The sequence below is a fragment of the Phalacrocorax carbo genome, chromosome 8 (assembly GCF_963921805.1).
Source record: "Phalacrocorax carbo chromosome 8, bPhaCar2.1, whole genome shotgun sequence".
Classification (NCBI taxonomy): domain Eukaryota; kingdom Metazoa; phylum Chordata; class Aves; order Suliformes; family Phalacrocoracidae; genus Phalacrocorax; species Phalacrocorax carbo.
The window spans coordinates 10,676,215-10,692,816 of NC_087520.1; the positions used below are offsets into that span (position 1 = coordinate 10,676,215).

General features: G+C 62.5%; 1 protein-coding gene across 1 annotated transcript; it reads left to right on the plus strand.

Annotated features, from left to right (window-relative positions):
- The first annotated feature begins 24 nt into the window (after positions 1-24).
- PDLIM7 (PDZ and LIM domain 7) lies at positions 25-16,428 on the plus strand. The gene is given in 23 exon segments (XM_064458151.1): positions 25-162; positions 1,449-1,555; positions 5,056-5,207; positions 5,512-5,542; positions 6,277-6,354; positions 6,357-6,449; positions 7,218-7,234; positions 7,829-7,983; positions 8,268-8,304; positions 8,480-8,554; positions 8,828-8,837; positions 8,986-9,292; positions 9,605-9,641; positions 10,354-10,580; positions 10,928-10,966; positions 11,898-12,134; positions 12,485-12,521; positions 13,631-13,689; positions 13,817-14,051; positions 14,129-14,309; positions 14,497-14,617; positions 15,060-15,175; positions 15,445-16,428. Coding segments are annotated over 22 exon segments (2,436 nt in total). The 5' UTR covers positions 25-162; positions 1,449-1,450; the 3' UTR covers positions 15,532-16,428.
- Positions 16,429-16,602: the final 174 nt, after the last annotated feature.

Here is a 16,602-nt window from a genome sequence, read left to right on the forward strand (position 1 = left end):
CTCGCTGGCTCCGCCCCCTCTCGATCCTATATAAGGTGGGGCAAGGCTGGGCGGGGGCGGTGCCCCTGTCCGAGTCCCGCGGTCGCCGGTTGCGTCCCGCTCTGCTTTCCGCTGCGGCGCCGCCCGCTCGGCCCGCTCCGCCGGGAGCCCGGCCGGCCGCGGGTGAGTGAGTGCGGGAGGACTGGCGTCTCTGCCTTCTGCTGGGGGAGGGCGTCCTGGGTCTAAGGGAAGGTGGTGAGTCGGGGGCGGGTTGGGCTCGTATGGGGCAGGGTTGGGGTCTTCGTGGGGCTGGGCCGGGGTCCCCGAACCCAGGGAAGGGAGGCTCTGTGGGGCGGGATGGGGGTGACGGGGTTCCTGTGGGGCAGGCGGTCCGGGGCCCGCTCCCTCCGCAGCGGGAGGGCTCTCCGGCCCGGGGCTGCAGGGGACCCCCGGCCCCTGGGGGGAGCTGCCTGCCCGCTCCGGCCCGTCCTGGTACCGGCGCCTCGCTGGGGCGTGCATGGCTGCCGGGCGCCGGGAATGCCTGACACGCAGCGTTCCCCCGGCCCTCCCGAGCGGGGAGCGGGCTGGTGTCGTCTTACACGCCTTATATAGCCCGCACCGGCCTGGGGAGAGTGGGGGCACGCTGGCCCCCAGTCTTGCAGCCTCCGCCGCCTCCCAGCTGGGAGCCTGCCCTCCCTTGGAGGGGCGGGGAGGGCCGCGGGCCCCCGGAGCTGGCCCTGTCCCCGCCGGCCGGCGGCAGGAGGAAGGTCCTGGAGGGGGCTTCACGGGGGCGCGGCGGCTCCTTCCAGATGAGGGGTGGCCGGGAGGCTGGGGCTGGTCACTCTGCCCGGAGCCTTGGCCGGCTGACAGTTGTCAGCACAGCCCTGGCAAGGCAGGGGAGCGCCGGGATTCTCTCCCTGCCAAAGCCCCGGCTCTGTGTGCAGAGATGGGCTCGCTCCCAGGTAGCATCTGCTCGGCTGGCTGCCGGAGTGCCAGCCTGGCTGCTCTGCCAGGCGCCTCGAGTGGCACTATGCAGCTCGTGTGCTGCTGCTGCTAATTCACCTGGCAAAAACGCTTCTGATTCCCATCCTTCTGAACCTGCTGCCGCTTCTCTGCGGTCTGAATGGTCTCGGCTCTCAGCAGCCTGAGTTTCTGGGGTGCTGCAAGGGAGAGCATGACCCAGGTTTGGGACAGCAGAGCCCGTAGGTGCTCAGCTGTCAGTGGCAGCAGGGCTGTACCTAGCTCCCTGATGCTAGTCAGTGTTAGCTTTGGCCCCTTGGCTCTGGTGCTGATAGATGTGGGGTGCGTCTCTAACCACAGTGTAGGATGGTCGGGGTGGAGTTACTACTGGAAATGTGACCTGCCCCCTCCTGCCCTGTCCTGCCAGATGCCAGGCCCCCTCCTCTCTTCCTCTCCCTGCATTGTTCCCATGTACCCTAAAGCTAGGATCACACCCTCTTCTCTTACAGGGATGGGTGACATGGAATCCTACAAGGTGATGCTGAATGGGCCGGCACCCTGGGGCTTCAGGCTGCAGGGAGGGAAGGATTTCAGCATGCCGCTCTCGATCTCCAGGGTAAGAGAAGCTGAGACCGGCAACACCCATTCTTCCCCTGCTTCTGCGGGTGGGAGCCATGGTGGCTGTGTCCAGGTGGCTGAGGCAGAACTGTCTAGGAGATGTGGATGAGCCAGGGCCCTGGGAGTGCAGTGTCCTGCCCTGCCTGGCTCTGTGTAGCCTCCTTGGAGCCTTATCAGCTGCGGTCCAGCATGGGGGTGTTCTGGGCAGAGGACTGCAGATGAGAAACACTGTACAGCCTCTGCAGAGTCATTCTGCCTGCTGGGGGGGGCAGTGGAGGCCCCTTCCGGAGTGTGCCTGCCACAGGGGGAGGGGAGCCATTCTTACTGTCTCTGAGCTGTGGGGCCAGCTTCCCAGTCTGTACCACAACACTGGGCTCAGCATCCTAAGACCTAGCTTGTGCCCTTCTGCCCTCCTTCCTGCTGCACGGCTCCCAGCTCTGCACCCGAGCTGGCCTGGAACAGGCAGGGAGTGGAAGAAGCCTGTGCTGCTACCTGCACTGCTGCTGGACTGGGATGCAGCTCCTTCCACAAAGCCAGCCCATTTCTCCAGCATGAGCAAGAGCTATTGTGCTGCTGGCTGCTCGTGGCTGAGGTGCCTGGTGCAAGCTGCTCCCAATGTGATTCTTGCCCAGGCCAGGTCTGGCCCCTGGGTGCACGTGGGTCCCTGGGTGAGTGCTGGCCACAGCTCCGGCCACACAATTGCCTTATAAGCCATGGAATGCAACTGCGTTGTCTGTGCTGCTGACGCTCGGGCAGCTGGCACGGAGACTGCCTATTGAAGGACAACTTTGCTCGTGGCACTGTGTGGGGGCCTGCCCCCAGCACAAGCCTGGTGCTGTGCACCTGTCCCAGAGGGACATGGGTCTCTGCAGCACCCCAGCACAGAGCATGGACCCTGAGGGCACTGTGCGAGGCTGGAGTCGCCAGCACCGCTTCCCCAGGGCCTGCTGATCTCTGCCGAGCACGCAACGGCAGCTTCAGCGAGTTTATTCTCTAAAAAATATTTCTCTTGGCTGCGAGCCAGTGCTTAACAAAGGGTCTGGTCGGATGGAGGAACCTCCCAGAGCCCGTGGCAGGGGCCTTGTGAAGCAACAGCCCCGCTGTGTGCACAGGCCAGTGTTGCCCTCGGGGCTTGGCCAATGCTGTTGTCCTGAGCAGGGCAGGCAGGAGCAGCAAGGACATTCCCAGGGAACACAGCCACCTTTGTGGGCCTCTGGTGGGGCTAGACTGTGCAGTGGGGCGGTGAGCCCTGTCTGATGGGAAGGGGTGACCCTGTGCTGCTCTGCGCCCCAGAGGCATCCCTAATCCTAAAGCTCCTGCCTGGAACATGCTTCTGTCCTTGGCCACTGCTTGCCTTGAGCAAGATCGCTGCCAGCAGGGTAGGCTGTCCTGCCACGTCTGGGGCTGCCGGAGGGGGCTGGAAGGAGGTGTCCTGCCCTGGCTTTGAGGGCTGTAGTGGGGTCGAGCCCAGGGGGAAAGCAGTGCTGGCGTGTGCTTTGGCTCTCGGCTGCATCCATTGCTGTGATGCTACTGGGTGAGCTGCGAGGCCAATTCAGCTTAACAGTCACACAAAAGAGGTGCCACCCTCGCCCCCTGCACATGCATCTCTCGTGGCAAGGGGCTCTGCTGGGGTCCTGACACCTTGGCTAGGTGGGCTGCAAGTCCGTGGTCCTGAGCTGCTTGCGGTGGAGCCAGGGTAAGGGCTGGTGTCTGGGGAGCTGGATGCTGTGTGGCACACCCCGGTATCTGCCATCCAGGGAGGAGGAGAGAGACCCTCGGTGCTGCAGGCGGGAAGACACTGGGGGATGCTTCCCTTTTGCAGGCGCCTTGCTCCCCTCCCTGCTGGGTGAGACTCTGTCTGGGGTGCCCGAGCCCTGGATGGGGGTGGCTGGTGGACACCTTGCTGGGTGCAGTGATGAAGGCACAGGGAACAAAGGACTGGCTGGGTGGAGAGGGGAGGAAGGAAGCCCTGGTTGTCAGGGTTGGACGGGAAGCGGGAGGGCTGGCACTGCCATGGCTCCTGGCTGGGCTGGCACCTGCCAAAGGGGTTTCCTGGCATGCTGGTGCGGAGGGGGAAGGGGAGCTGTAGTGCAACGGTGCTGGCTGGGCTGGGTGCGGCTGCGTGACGCAGCCTGCCACACTCTCCCCTTCCTGGGCAGCCGTGTGAAAACCTCTCCCAGCTCCTGCTTCTGCCTCCAAACCAACACAGCCGCCCCGTGCCTTCCCCAGCCTTCAGGGGCTTGCAGCAGTGTGGCCAGGAGCCAGCCAGCGCTTCTTGCCGCCCAGGGCACCCTCCTGTGCCAGGCAGGAGGAGCGGGCACTGGGCGGTGTAGTGGCACCAGGGATGGCAGCAGGATGCAGGTGGAGCCAGGCTGCATCCAGCCTGGGTGTGGGGTTTGGCCTTGTGTGGAGGGCCGGTGCTGGCATGGGGAAGGGGAGTGTGGTCCTAGGCATGGGCAAGGAGGGGCCTGGGCTCTGCAGCAGGGATTTTTCAGCCCTCTGACGGCTCTGCGAATCTGCCTCACTCCTTTTATGTTCATGTCGAACAGGACTTGAGGAAATACTTGGTCTGGGTCCAAGTGCCTCAAGTTCTTCCATGCTGGAGGAGCAGGAATGGCTGCAGCCTGCCCACGTCTGTCTGTCTGTCTGTCTGTTAGTGCCTGGGAGCTGTGTGCAGCACTTGGGGCCCTGCTTGCCTTCGTCTGTGCATCCCCAGTGGGAGGGGAGGGCAGCCTCTACTTCCCGGTACAGGGCTGATGTAAAGCTGTGCTGTAAAGCCATGCTGGGGGCGAGGTGTGTCCCCAGCACCGTGGACCCGCAGGGGAACCTGTGGCTGTGCTCCTGGCTGCCCCAGCAGGGTGAGGGCTGGGGGAGCAGCATGGGTGGGGACAGGTGTCTCCCTGCCCCAGGGGGGCTCCTGCTCCTCTTTGGGGATGAGGTAATGTCTGTGCCTGCTGGGAACAGGAGGGGGGCATGAGTGGCTGGGGGGAGCACCTGGGGGTTGCCTCTGCTGTTCCCCTGCTCGCCCCCAGGCAAAGGGCTGGAAATGCCTGTGGTTTGCAGTGAGACATGGGCTGCCTGACAGGCCTTGACTCACTGTGCTCCCTTCCCACCCTGGGACTGTGGGGATGGCCGCAAGAGGTGGCCAGGCCTCCTACTGAAGCTGAGCCAGTGCCGCCTCTGCCATTCAGCGTTGTGGGGACAGGACCCTGGGGGGCTGGCATGGACCCCATTGTGTCAGAGGGCAGGGGCTGGGCAGCACCTGGGGGTTGTGCTGAGCTCTCCACTGCTGCAGAGAAGAGGCTGCTCTGGGCTAATATGCTGGGAAATGGGGTGATCCAGGGGTCCCTGCCTCCCCCTGGGTCAGGTCTGTGTGGTATCCTGGGCTGGGTGAGGGAGCCTGTGCCTGGCAGACCCCTGCCCTCGGGTTGAGAACATTCCTCTGCTCCCACGTTGCTGCTTGGCAGGCCTGGTTCTCCCTGACTCTCTGTCCTGCAGCTGACGCCGGGTGGGAAGGCAGCCCAGGCCGGCGTGGGAGTGGGCGACTGGGTGCTGTACATCGATGGGGAGAGCACCAGCTCCATGACACACATCGAGGCCCAGAACAGGATCCGTGCCTGCGGGGACAGGCTCTGCCTCACCCTGAACAGGTAGGATTTGTGGGTCCTGCAAATCTGGGGTCCTGGCATGGCTGGAGCAGAGCCAGAGCCCTCTGCCCAGTGCCATCTCCTGGCATCACTGCTCCTTGCTCAGAATCTGGCAGCTCCTGGCTGGGTCCGAGGGCTGAACTTGCTGGATGAGTCTTTGCCTGGCTGCCAGCCCTCACCTGTGAGCCGGGGGGCAGTGCCAGCCAGCAATGGCTCCCCTTGGGTGGTGCTGCATCCCTGGGGTACCAGTGTGCCGGCAGTGGCTGGGCTGGTTCCAGCACCTGCCTGGCTATCTCCTCTCTTGCAGAGCCCAGAACCACCTGGGGAAGCCGCAGAAGGTATGTGTTGCTTCTGGTGCTGCAGTGGTATCTCGGCCTCGTCTCAGGGGTGGGTAATCCCTGAGTGTAAATGGACAAACGGACTTTGCTCCTGGGGCCCACAGGCTTCTGGGGTGTGGGCCGTGTCTGGAGGGCTGGGAAACTCCTCACTGGAGGAGCAGCTCTGACCCCTGGCACCACAGGAGGTCAGAGGGAGTGGGGTCTGCCCAGCAGGAGCCGGTGCCTCAGCTACTGCCCGTCTGTGCCTCTGCTGGTGCTGCGTGTAGGCAGGGGTGCAGAGGGGCCAACGCAGGGGAGGAGGCTGGGAAGCTGCAGTACAGCCTCAAGGCCCCATGTTTGCTAGTGCTGGGGAGTGCCCTGGCACAGGGAGGCAGGGCTGGGGCTGGTACCTGGTGGCTACTGGATGGAAGCCACCTGCATGTGTTCAGCTTCGTGCTGCAGGACAGTTGCAATTGGTGTGTGTGTGCATGCACCACCCTGCTGCAGGCAGCAGCAAGCGGCCGGGGCACCTACTAATCCTCCAACAACCCTCGGGCTGGGCTTGTGATCTGTCTACTGTCGCTGGGCTGGGTGCCCCGCAAAGAGAGGTGCCAGCCTGGCAGTGCCTGGTATCTGAGGTTCACATGCTGTCTGGCTTTCCTACCTGGCTGCCTGCTGTGCTGCCTGGCCCCAGGGCTGCCCCTTGCATGCTGCTTGATGTGTGAGCCTGTGTCTGTGTGTTTTGTCTCGCTCAGGACTCGCTCCCCTGCTCTGAACCCCTGAAATATAACTTCGCTCCCAGCACTGCCCTCAACAAAACAGCTCGGCCTTTCGGGGCTGGCTCACCTCCGAACCCACGGCCCGGGCTGGTGACGAAACCCGTGACGTACACACCCCTGGTGCCTGCCTGCACCCCCCAGCACAATGGGTATGTTGCTGTCCATCCTGCTCCCTGAGGATCAGGGGAGCCTGCTGCCCAGCCCTGCTGCACCTTGCATGCCAGGCACCCATGGGTGGGAGTGGGTGACCGTGCCGGGGTCCCCTGATGGCTGGTGCTGAGGTGACACAACAGAACTGTCATGTGGGGGCACACAGCCATGCACATGCAGGTCCCTTGCTTGGGGACGTGTCAGCCTGTGGGAAGCCCTGTGGGGCACAGCATGATGGTCATAGCAGGACACTCACTGATGTCTGCAGTGGCAGGGGAGCGGTGGCTGTGTTGTGGCTACCAGCCAGCGCCTGCCCAGGGACATCCTGCTGGGATGGGCTGGGCAAAGTGAAGCCCTTGAGCCCTGCAGTGCCATCCTCACCCCGCTCACAGGCAAGAAGCCCCCGCCCCTGCAGGCTGCCCACCTGGCTGCCATGTGTCCAGCAGCTGCTGGTCCCTGCCCCTCCTGCCGAAAGCTGCTGTGGTGCCTTGAAACTGGGTGATGGGAGCGGGGGGTGCAGCCCTAGCTGCCCTGGACACCCAGACCTATTTTGGGGGCCTGAGGGAGGCATGGTCTGGTTCATTGGCATCAGCCTCTGTGTCCCAGTATGTTCCCAGCCCTGGGTGAGTTGGGCATGAGTTTTGTGGGTAGGGGGACTGGTGCAGGCCACAGGTGAGCTCTGGAAACTTCTTGGGTGCTGTGGGTCTAATTTCGCCTTCCTTTTTCTTTCTTTCTCTCCTCCCTTTCTCTTTCCCTCTCCCCTACAGGTGCTGAGCCTTGACAAGTCAGTAAGCCTTTTGCCTGCTCTCTCTATCCTCCCTGCATGCCTCTTCCCTGCTAGTGCCCTGTTCTCTGGGGCATGGCCAGCCTGCTCTGCCCGTGTGGGTGGGTTGCTCCTGGCAGCAAGCTGTCCTTAGTGAGTTCTGCTGGCTGCTGCGGTCCTGGAGCGTCCTCGTGCGTGGTCCCTTCCCTCTTCCCTGAGATGTGGCTTGGCTGGGTGAGGGCTGCCGGGCTGTGCTGGGCACCCTGTACAGGGCCAGAAAGGTGGGCAGCACTGCCATGGACACTGGAGGTGTTTACTGGGTTCTCATGCAGCTCCCCTCCCAGTGAATTGTTGACCATGGCTTGTTCTTCCACTGTCCCTTCCCCTCCTGGCCCTTGGGGCCAGTCTCAAACTGCTGGGACTGGTGGTCAGTCCTGAATCTGTTATTAATGGGCCCTTCCTATGCAGAGGAGTAGGGGGTGTGGGGAGTAAGGCAACATGCGGCGTCTCAGGTATTGGTGTGCTGCAGCTCTGTGCCGGGAGAGGTGTGGGGCAGCCTCAGGGAGGTGGTGGTGTGGGGATCTGTCAGATTTGACAGACAACTGTCACTCGCAGGCAGCCCCTGCAGCCGCTGGAGCCCCCCAGCACCCCTGTGTGCGACCCTGTGAAGTTGCAGCTGATAGAGGACGCTGAGGACTGGCAGCCCCGCACTGGGACCTCCCAGTCCCGCTCCTTCCGCAAACTGGCCCAGCTGATGGGCACAGACAGCAGTAAGTTTGCACAGGCCTGGTGCTGCCTGGCTGCCCAGCTTTGCCAGTGTAACTGGAGGCAGATAAAGGCTGTGGTGCATTGTGGTACTGGAGCATTTGGTTTTGGCCCCATGCGGCCCCTCTGGGGTGGCTGAGCCAGCAGGAGCTGCCCTGGGCTGTGCGTGGGCTTGTGGTAGGGTGGGGGCAGCTGGAGGAGAGGTCAGTTTTCCTGCCTTTCTGTCCTGTCTCCGGGCCTCGGTTGCCACAGACTGACTGTCTCCTCCTTTCTCTCCTGCTGTGCTCAGTGGAGGATCGAGAGGATGAGCTTGTTAAAAAGCCCAGGTAAGGGGAGCATGTGCCAGGGTGGCAGCAGCATTCATGGGGTGCCCACCTGGGGCTCAGACCCCTGGCTAGTTTTTCCTTGCTGCTTGCAGTGACTGGGGAAGCTCTTTGCCCTGTTGTTCTTCTCTCTGCTCCTCCTTCTCCCATTCCCTCTCTGTCCTCTCCCTCTTCCTAGAGCCAAGCTGTTGATGGAGCCACAGAGCCCACGCTGTGCTTACCCCATGACAGGCACCACCAGCACTCAGTCACTGCTCTGACCATCACCTTGGGTGGGTTCCACCCAGGCACCCCCCTGCCAGGCAGGCTGTCCCCAGATGGGGTGTCTCTGGGCTGGGTGTGCCAGGCAGGACCTGCTAGGCACTGCTGGCATGTGGCTGAGGAGGCTGAGCTGCACCAGTGATTCTTGAGCAAATGGGGTCTGGAGGAGGCTGGTGGCACTGCCAGCAGCTTGCTGGGGGTGTTAGGAGGAGCTGGGCAGCGCCTGGATGTGGGGCATGATATCCTGGGGGCTGTGGGTGGCCAGCCAGAGCTGGGTGAGTGTCACTGGCTATTCCATTGGGCTGGGTGTGCATATGGGAGGGACAGGCTGAGTCATGGACTGTTGTGCCGCCATTTCTCTGATGCCACAGGGGTGCTCATGGGCGTGACTGGGGCACATGGGAGCAGCGGTGAGTGCTACAGTCTGGCAAGGGGGTTGGGGTGTGTGAGGGCACCTTTGCGATTGCTGTCCTGTGCTGCAGTGCCAGGCAGGGTCCGTGCAGACTGCTGGCTGAGCGCCTGCCCTCTGTCACTCGCAGGCAGCCTCCACAACTGCTGGAGCCCCCCAGCACCCCTGTGTGTGACCCTGGGAAGTTGCGAATGATAGAGGATGCTGAGAACTGGCAGCCCCGCACTGGGACCTCCCAGTCCCGCTCCTTCCGCAAACTGGCCCAGCTGATGGGCACAGACAGCAGTAAGTTCGCACAGGGCTGTCTGGCTGCCATGGGGTGATGGACTTCGCTAGGGCAGCCAGAACCCAGTAGAGGCTATAGGGTGATGTGGCACTGGTAGCTTGATTTTTTTGTCCCCATGTTGCCCCTCTGGTGTGGCTGAGCCAGTGGCAGCTGCCCAGACCTGTGCTGGGCTCGTGGTGGTGCAGCTAGGCTGGGGCCATTCTCTGCCCCATGGCCAGACAGGGCTTTTCATTGGGGCAGGGGAGGGCAGCTGGAGAGGTTGGTTTTCCTACCTATCCCTTTCCCTTCCTGCTGTCCCTGTCCCCTTGGCCTGACTCTCCTCCTCCTTTCTCTCCTGCTGTGCTCAGTGGAGGATCAAGAGGATGAGCTTGCTAAAAAGCCCAGGTAAGGGGAGCCTGTGGCAGCAGAATCTATGGGGGTGCCCACGTGGGACTCAGTCCACCTGGCTGGTTTTCCCTTGCTGCTTGCAGTTACTCTGGGGAAGCTCTTTGCCCTGTTGCTGTTTTCTTCTTTCCTCGTCTGTCCTATCCCCAGAGCCGAGCTGTTGGTAGAGCTGCACGACGGGCACCACCAGCGCTCAGCCACTGCTCTGACCATCACCTCGGGAGGGTCCTGCCTGGGCATCCACCTACCAGGCAGGCTTTCCCCAAATGGGGTGTGCGTACAGGGGGATGTCACTCTGCTGGGTGTGCTGGGCAGGACCCACTGGGCACTGCTGGCACCAAGCTGAGGAGGCCAAACTGCAGCATGGTGTCCTGGACACAGTGGGTAGGGGTGGCTGGTAGCACTGGCAACACCTTGCTGGGGGTGTTGGGAGGTGCTGGGCAGTGCCTGGACTTGGAGCATGATGTCCTGTGGGTCTGCAGGGTGGCTGCAAAGCTGTTTGGGAGTGAATGTTGTGGGCTTTTCATGAGGCCCGTGCCTCTGGGCTTGGGGGTGCGTACGGGAGGGATGCACTGAGTCATGGGTCAACCATTGACTGTGTGCTGTTTTTTCCAATGCCACAGGGATGCCTGTGGGTTCGCCTGTGGCACAGGGGAGCAGCAGTGAATGCCAGGGTCTGTCCAGGGGGTCAGTGTGTGTGAGGGCACCTTTGAGATCGCTGTCCTGATCCAAAGCAGGGTCCATGCATGGTGCTGGCTGAGTACCTGCCCTCTGTCACTCGCAGGCAGCCCCCACGACTGCTGGAGCCCCCCGGTACCCCTGTGTGCGACCCTGGGAAGTTGCAGCTGATAGAGGATGCTGAGGACTGGCAGCCCCGCACTGGGACCTCCCAGTCCTGCTCCTTCCGCAAACTGGCCCAGCTGATGGGCACAGACAGCAGTAAGTTTGCACAGGCCTGGTGCTGCCTGGCTGCCCAGCTTTGCCAGTGTAACTGGAGGCAGATAAAGGCTGTGGTGCATTGTGGTACTGGAGCATTTGGTTTTGGCCCCATGCGGCCCCTCTGGGGTGGCTGAGCCAGCAGGAGCTGCCCTGGGCTGTGCGTGGGCTCGTGGTGGTGCAGCTGGGCTGGGGCTGTGCTCTGTCCCATGGCTGGGCAGGGCTGTGCGTTGGGCAGGGGAGGGTGGTGGGAGGCGAGGTTGATTTTCCTGCCTTTCTGTTCCTGCTGTCCCTGCGTCTCGGTTGTTGCAGTCTGACTGTCTCCTCCTTTTCTCTCCTGCTGTGCTCAGTGGAGGATCGAGAGGATGAGCTTGTTAAAAAGCCCAGGTAAGGGGAGCCTGTGCCAGGGTGGCAGTAGGAGCTGTGTGCAGGGCTGCATGTCCTGGGCAGGACTCTGGGCACTGCTAGTGCTTTGCTGGGGATGCTGAGCTGCACCTTGGCCTCTCGAGTATATGTGGGCTGGAGGAGGCTGATAGCACTGGGAAAACCTGGGTTAGGAGTGTTGGGAGGTGCTGGGCAATGTCTGGACCTTGGGGCCTGATGTCCTGTGTGTCTGGTGTAGGGCTGCGAGGCAGCTGGGCAGAGCTGCACAAGTGCCACTGGCTGGTTCACCCTTGCCGCTTGTGGTGATTCCAAGGAAGCTCTTTGCCCTGTTGCTGTTTCTTCTCTCATCTTCCTCTGTCCTCCTGTTTGCTCTCTGTCCTCTCCCTTTACCCAGAGCTGAGCTGTTGGCAGAGCTGCAGAGCCCACCTTGTGCTCACCCCATGATGGGCACCGCCAGTGCTCAGCCACTGATTTGACCATTGCCTTGGGAGGGTTCCACCTGCCAGGCAGGCTTTCCCCAAATGGGGTGTGCGTACAGGGGGATGTCACTCTGCTGGGTGTGCCGGGCAGGACCCACTGGGCACTGCTGGCACCGAGCTGAGGAGGCCAAACTGCAGCATGGTGTCCTGGACACAGTGGGTGGGGGTGGCTGGTGGCACTGGCAACACCTTGCTGGGGGTGTTGGGAGGTGCTGGGCAGTGCCTGGACTTGGAGCATGATGTCCTGGGGGGTTGCAGGGCAGCTGCAAGGCTGGTTGGGAGTGAATGTTGTCAGCATCTTCATGAGGCCTGTGGAGCTGGGGGTGCGTATGGGAGGGATGCACTGAGTCATGGGTCAACCATTGACTGTTGTGCCGCCATTTTTTCCGACACCTGGATCCATCTGGTGTATAGGGGAGTTGTGGTGAGTGCCATGGACTGGTCTGGCCTGCGTGAGGGCACCTTTGGGATTGCTGCCCTGTTTCAAAGCAGGATCCATGCATGGTGCCAGCTGAGTGCCTGCCCTCTGTCACTTGCAGGCAGCGCCTGCAGCTGCTGGAGCTCCCCAGCACCCCTGTGTGCAACCCCAGGAAGTTGCAGCTGATAGAAGATGCTGAGGACTGGCAGCCCCACACTGAGACATCCCAGTCCCGCTCCCTCTGTAAACTGGCCCAGCTGATGGGCACAGACAGCAGTAAATTCCCACAGGGCCTGGTGCTGCCTTGCACCCGGGGGTGCCCAGCTTTGCCAGGGCAGCCAGTGCCTGGCAGAGTCTGTAGGCTGCTGTGGCAGCAGAGACTTTGGTTTTGGCCCCTCTGGGGCGGCTGAGCCGGCAGGTCCTGTTCAGGACTGTGCCTGGGCTTGTGGTGGTTCCACTGGGCTGGGGCTGTGCTCTATCCTGTGGCTGGGCAGGGCTGTGCGTTGGGGCAGGAGGGCAGTGGGAGGACATGTCAGTTTTCCTGCCTTTCCCTTCCTGCTGTCCCTGGGTCTTGGTCACAGCAGACTGACTCTGTCTCCTCCTTCTTCCTCTCCTGCTGCACTCAGTGGACGTTCATGATGATGTGTTTGTTGAAAAGCCCAGGTAAGGGGAGCGTGTGCCAGGGTGGCAGCAGGAGCTTTGGGGCTGCACATCCAGGCAGGACCCACTGGGCATTGCTGGCAAGAAGCTGGGGGTGCCAGTCCGCATTGTTGTGTCCCAGACACAGTGCATCAGGGCAGCTGGTGGCAGTGGTAAAACCTTGTTGGGGGTGTTGTGATGTTTGGGTAGTGCCACGACCTGGGGCACGATGTCCTGTGAGTCTGGTGTGGGGCTACAGGGTGGCCAGGCAGAGCTGGGTGAATGTCGCTAGCTTCCCCCTGTGTGGTGGCAGGGAAAGGAGCCAGGGCTAGGGGGGGTGCCATTCCTTGCCCTGTGCAGCTGGGCAGGGGTGGTGCACAGCACCCCTTTTTTTGCCTTCACCTCTCCACAATGCCTCCTGCCCTGGTACCATGACTGTTGAGTCCCAGTTCTGCCCTATTTGCTCTGCCACAAATAAATGTTCCTGGTTTTGTAGCTCTCTCCTTGGTTCTGCCCTGGAGACGTACAGAGCCACCGACTCTCCCTCCGTCCCTGTTCCCCCTCTCGGGTAGGCCGTGCCTCTCTGGCTCTGGCTTGCCATGCCTGCTCCTAAGCCCAGTGGTGGCAGCCTGCCGGGGGGCACAGCCTTGCCCTTCCAGGACCACCCTGGCCCTGTCTAGCTGGCAGGAATGGCAGAGCCCTGCCTGTCGCCAGCTCTGCTGGAGCTGGACCCCAGGGGTCCCTGCGCCAGGCCAGGTCCAAGCCCTTCTGCACCCCAATGAGGCTGGGGGCGACTGTTGTGTGTGAGCAAGCAACTGGGGTCTGTGTGGTCTCTGGCGTCCCTGGTTAGTCTGGAGCAGCCCAGAGCTGGGTGTGGGACACCAGAAGGCCTATGCTCCCTCCCACCGCTCCCAGACCACCGCAGTGGGTGCGAGAGACCCCAGGGTTGCTGTGTCTTTGGAGGGCTGAAGGCGCTTGGCTTAGTACCCCATCACCAAACCAACTACTGGCTGGGCACACGGGCGTGGCCGACTTCTGTCTGCTTGTTGGGGTGGGGGTGCCCTGCCTGCACACACAGGCCTGCTGGGAGAGGGGGCAAGCGGGACAGGCTGGATTAACTGCTTGTTCTGTAGCCAGGTCTCTGTGCTGGACCCGTCCCCAGGAGCAGCAATGAAGACAGAGCCAGGACTGGGTAAGCGAAACATTTCCTCTGGGCTTGGGGGAAGAGGGGTGGGAGTGCTGGTGGATGTTGCTTGCCCAACCTCGGGGGCTGCCGAGGGATCAGGAGCACCATCCTGGAGACTTGCATGTTTGTGCAGCCCCCAGGACCCCTGCTGCCACCCCTGGCCCTGCCAGCCGCCCACCCTGGGCTGTGGACCCCTCATTTGCTGAGCGCTATGCCCCAGACAAGACGAGCACGGTGGTGAGCAAGCACAGCCAGCCAGCCACACCGACCCCCATGCAGAACCGCAGCTCCATCGTGCAGGCGGCGCAGCAGGCCCCTGAAGGGCCTGGCCGCACACCCCTCTGCTACAAGTGCAACAAGGTCATCAGGTGAGCCCTGGCCACCACTGCCACCACAACAGCGTCCTGGGGCCTGGCGCAGCTCATATGACTCTGTCCTGCTGCAGGGGACGCTACCTGGTGGCGCTGGGACATTACTACCACCCCGAGGAGTTCACCTGCTGCCAGTGCAGGAAGGTGCTGGATGAGGGCGGATTCTTTGAGGAGAAAGGCTCCATCTTCTGCCCAAAGTGCTATGACACGCGCTATGCGCCCAGCTGCGCCAAGTGCAAGAAGAAGATCGCTGGGGTGAGTATCCCTCAGCCTGCCCCGTGCCTCCTGTCCCTGTTCCCTGCTCACTTACTGGTCCACAGCTTCCTGTCCCTTCCCATCCTGATCCCATTCCCAAGGATCCCTTGTCCCTTTCCTCCCTGGGAGGCGGTCCCCCAATGGTGCACAGTGGTCCTGCCCCCAGCTGACAGCAGTTTCCCTCCAGGAGGTCATGCATGCGCTGAAGATGACCTGGCACGTGCAGTGCTTCACCTGTGCTGCCTGCAAAACTCCCATCCGCAACCGTGCCTTCTACATGGAGGAGGGACAACCCTACTGTGAGAGAGGTAGGACATGGGGGACCCCACGTGCCACCCCGCATAGCACTAGGCACTGTCAGGGCTCAGTACCTGTCCACAGGGCTGGGGGGTGAGCTGCCCTGTGCTGCAGGACTCTCCCCAGGCCATGGGGAAAGAAGGGACCCCCCTCCCACGGTCCTGCCTGGCTGCTGGGTAGGGCCATCACTCCCATGTTGCCATGGCAATGATGGAGGACGTACATCAAAGGCAAGTGCTGTGTCCTGGGAGATGAGGTTTGCCTCCTCCCTGCAGCCAGTGGTGGCTAGGGCCATCCTGCATGGCACAGGCATCGCATTGTCCCCTCGGGGCTGGCAGCAAGTTGTCCCCAGGCTGTGCCAGTGGGAACCTGGCTGTGCTGCAGCCCTGCTCCGCTAGGATGAGGGGCTGGAGTGCCGGGGAATGCTGACCTGGGCTCTGCCTCTCCTCGCAGACTACGAGAAGATGTTTGGCACCAAGTGCCGTGGCTGCGACTTCAAGATTGACGCTGGGGACCGGTTCCTGGAGGCGCTGGGGTTCAGCTGGCATGACACTTGCTTTGTCTGTGCGGTGAGCCGTGTGCCTCCCTCCCTGGCTGCTGGTGGGGACCGTGGCTCTCCCTGGAGGTCATGCCCTGCAGCAGGGTACACTGGCACTGTGGGGTCCCTGCTGCCACAAGGTTTTTCCCACTTGGCTCTGCATTGGTGGCTCAGGCCCCTGCTCTGACCCTGCTGCTCTCTGGCATCTGTGCCATGCTGATGCTGAGCCCTGGGTCATGGCGGGGGCCCTGGGGACTGGCTCAGGTCCCCTGACCTGACTGCCTGTACTGTTCTCCCCAGATCTGCCAGACCAACCTGGAAGGGAAGACTTTCTACTCCAAGAAGGACAAGCCGCTCTGCAAAAGCCATGCTTTCTCCCATGTGTGAGGGGTGGGAGTTCAGCTGTGCCTACACGTGCCCCTGGCCCTGCATGCTCCTCTCCCCCTAGCCCCCGCTGCCCCCAGGGAGCCAGGCTGGGCCCTCACCCCATTCCCCTTGCTCCTGCCTCTTTCATAGCAGCTCCTAGCCCGGCTCCAGCCGGAGGTGGTGCTGGGCTTGAAGCCCCTTTATACCTGGGTGGCTGCTTCTGTGCCCTCTGGCTGGCCCTAGGAAGGGGATGCTGCATGGGTCTCCTGCCCCCGAGCCATACAGTGTGGTAGCCACAGCTGTGCTGAGACTGGGGTTGGAGAGGGTCCAGCACAGTAGGGCTGTTCCCTTGCTCACCTGGGGCCCCGTTGCCTGGCAGCTCAGCACCGGGTCAGGGACTCTCCTAGCACATCCCTGAGCAGGTGAGGACCAGCTCCCCAGCCCCCTGCCAAGCTCCCCCTGCCTTCCCTGCTGCATGCTTAGTGCATGAGGCTGGAGCCCCAGCCCTGCTCCCCTGCCAGGGCCCAGCCCACAGCCACTCCCTGGCCACTCTGCAAACTGCTGTGGTGGCTTCCTACCCTGGCTGCATGCTGGTGGGGGTCTGTGCCTAGTGTTCCCCTACCCAGTTGGCCTGTTGCTCTCCGGGGGCTGGTGTGCAGCAGCACCCCCAGCCCAACCGTGCTGGGAAGCAGGGCAGCATGCCAAGCCTGCCTCAGCCGCAGGCTGGTAGTGTGTGTTGATGGCCAGCCAGCCAGTGGGCTCTCGCAGGGCTTGGGAATGGCTTCCTACCAAAAAGCGCCTGCCACCATCGTCCCAGGCCTGTAAATGCCTCTCCCAAACCCACACTCTCCGGTTGGACTGCCGCTGATGTAGCCATGGTGCTTTTAGTGCCTTTAATAAACACTTCTCTGCAAGTGCTGGCTGTCTTGGGACCTGTGGTTTTGCCTAGCAAGGTGCAGCAGGCTGGGAAGGTCACACTCAGCCTTCGCCCTGCTTCCAGCCCGGGGCCTGACAGCCTCCTCCAGCTTTCTGGGGGAAGTCTGCCTTGGATTTCTCCTTCTCTGCCTGTGTCAGCCTGGGCTGGACCCCTCA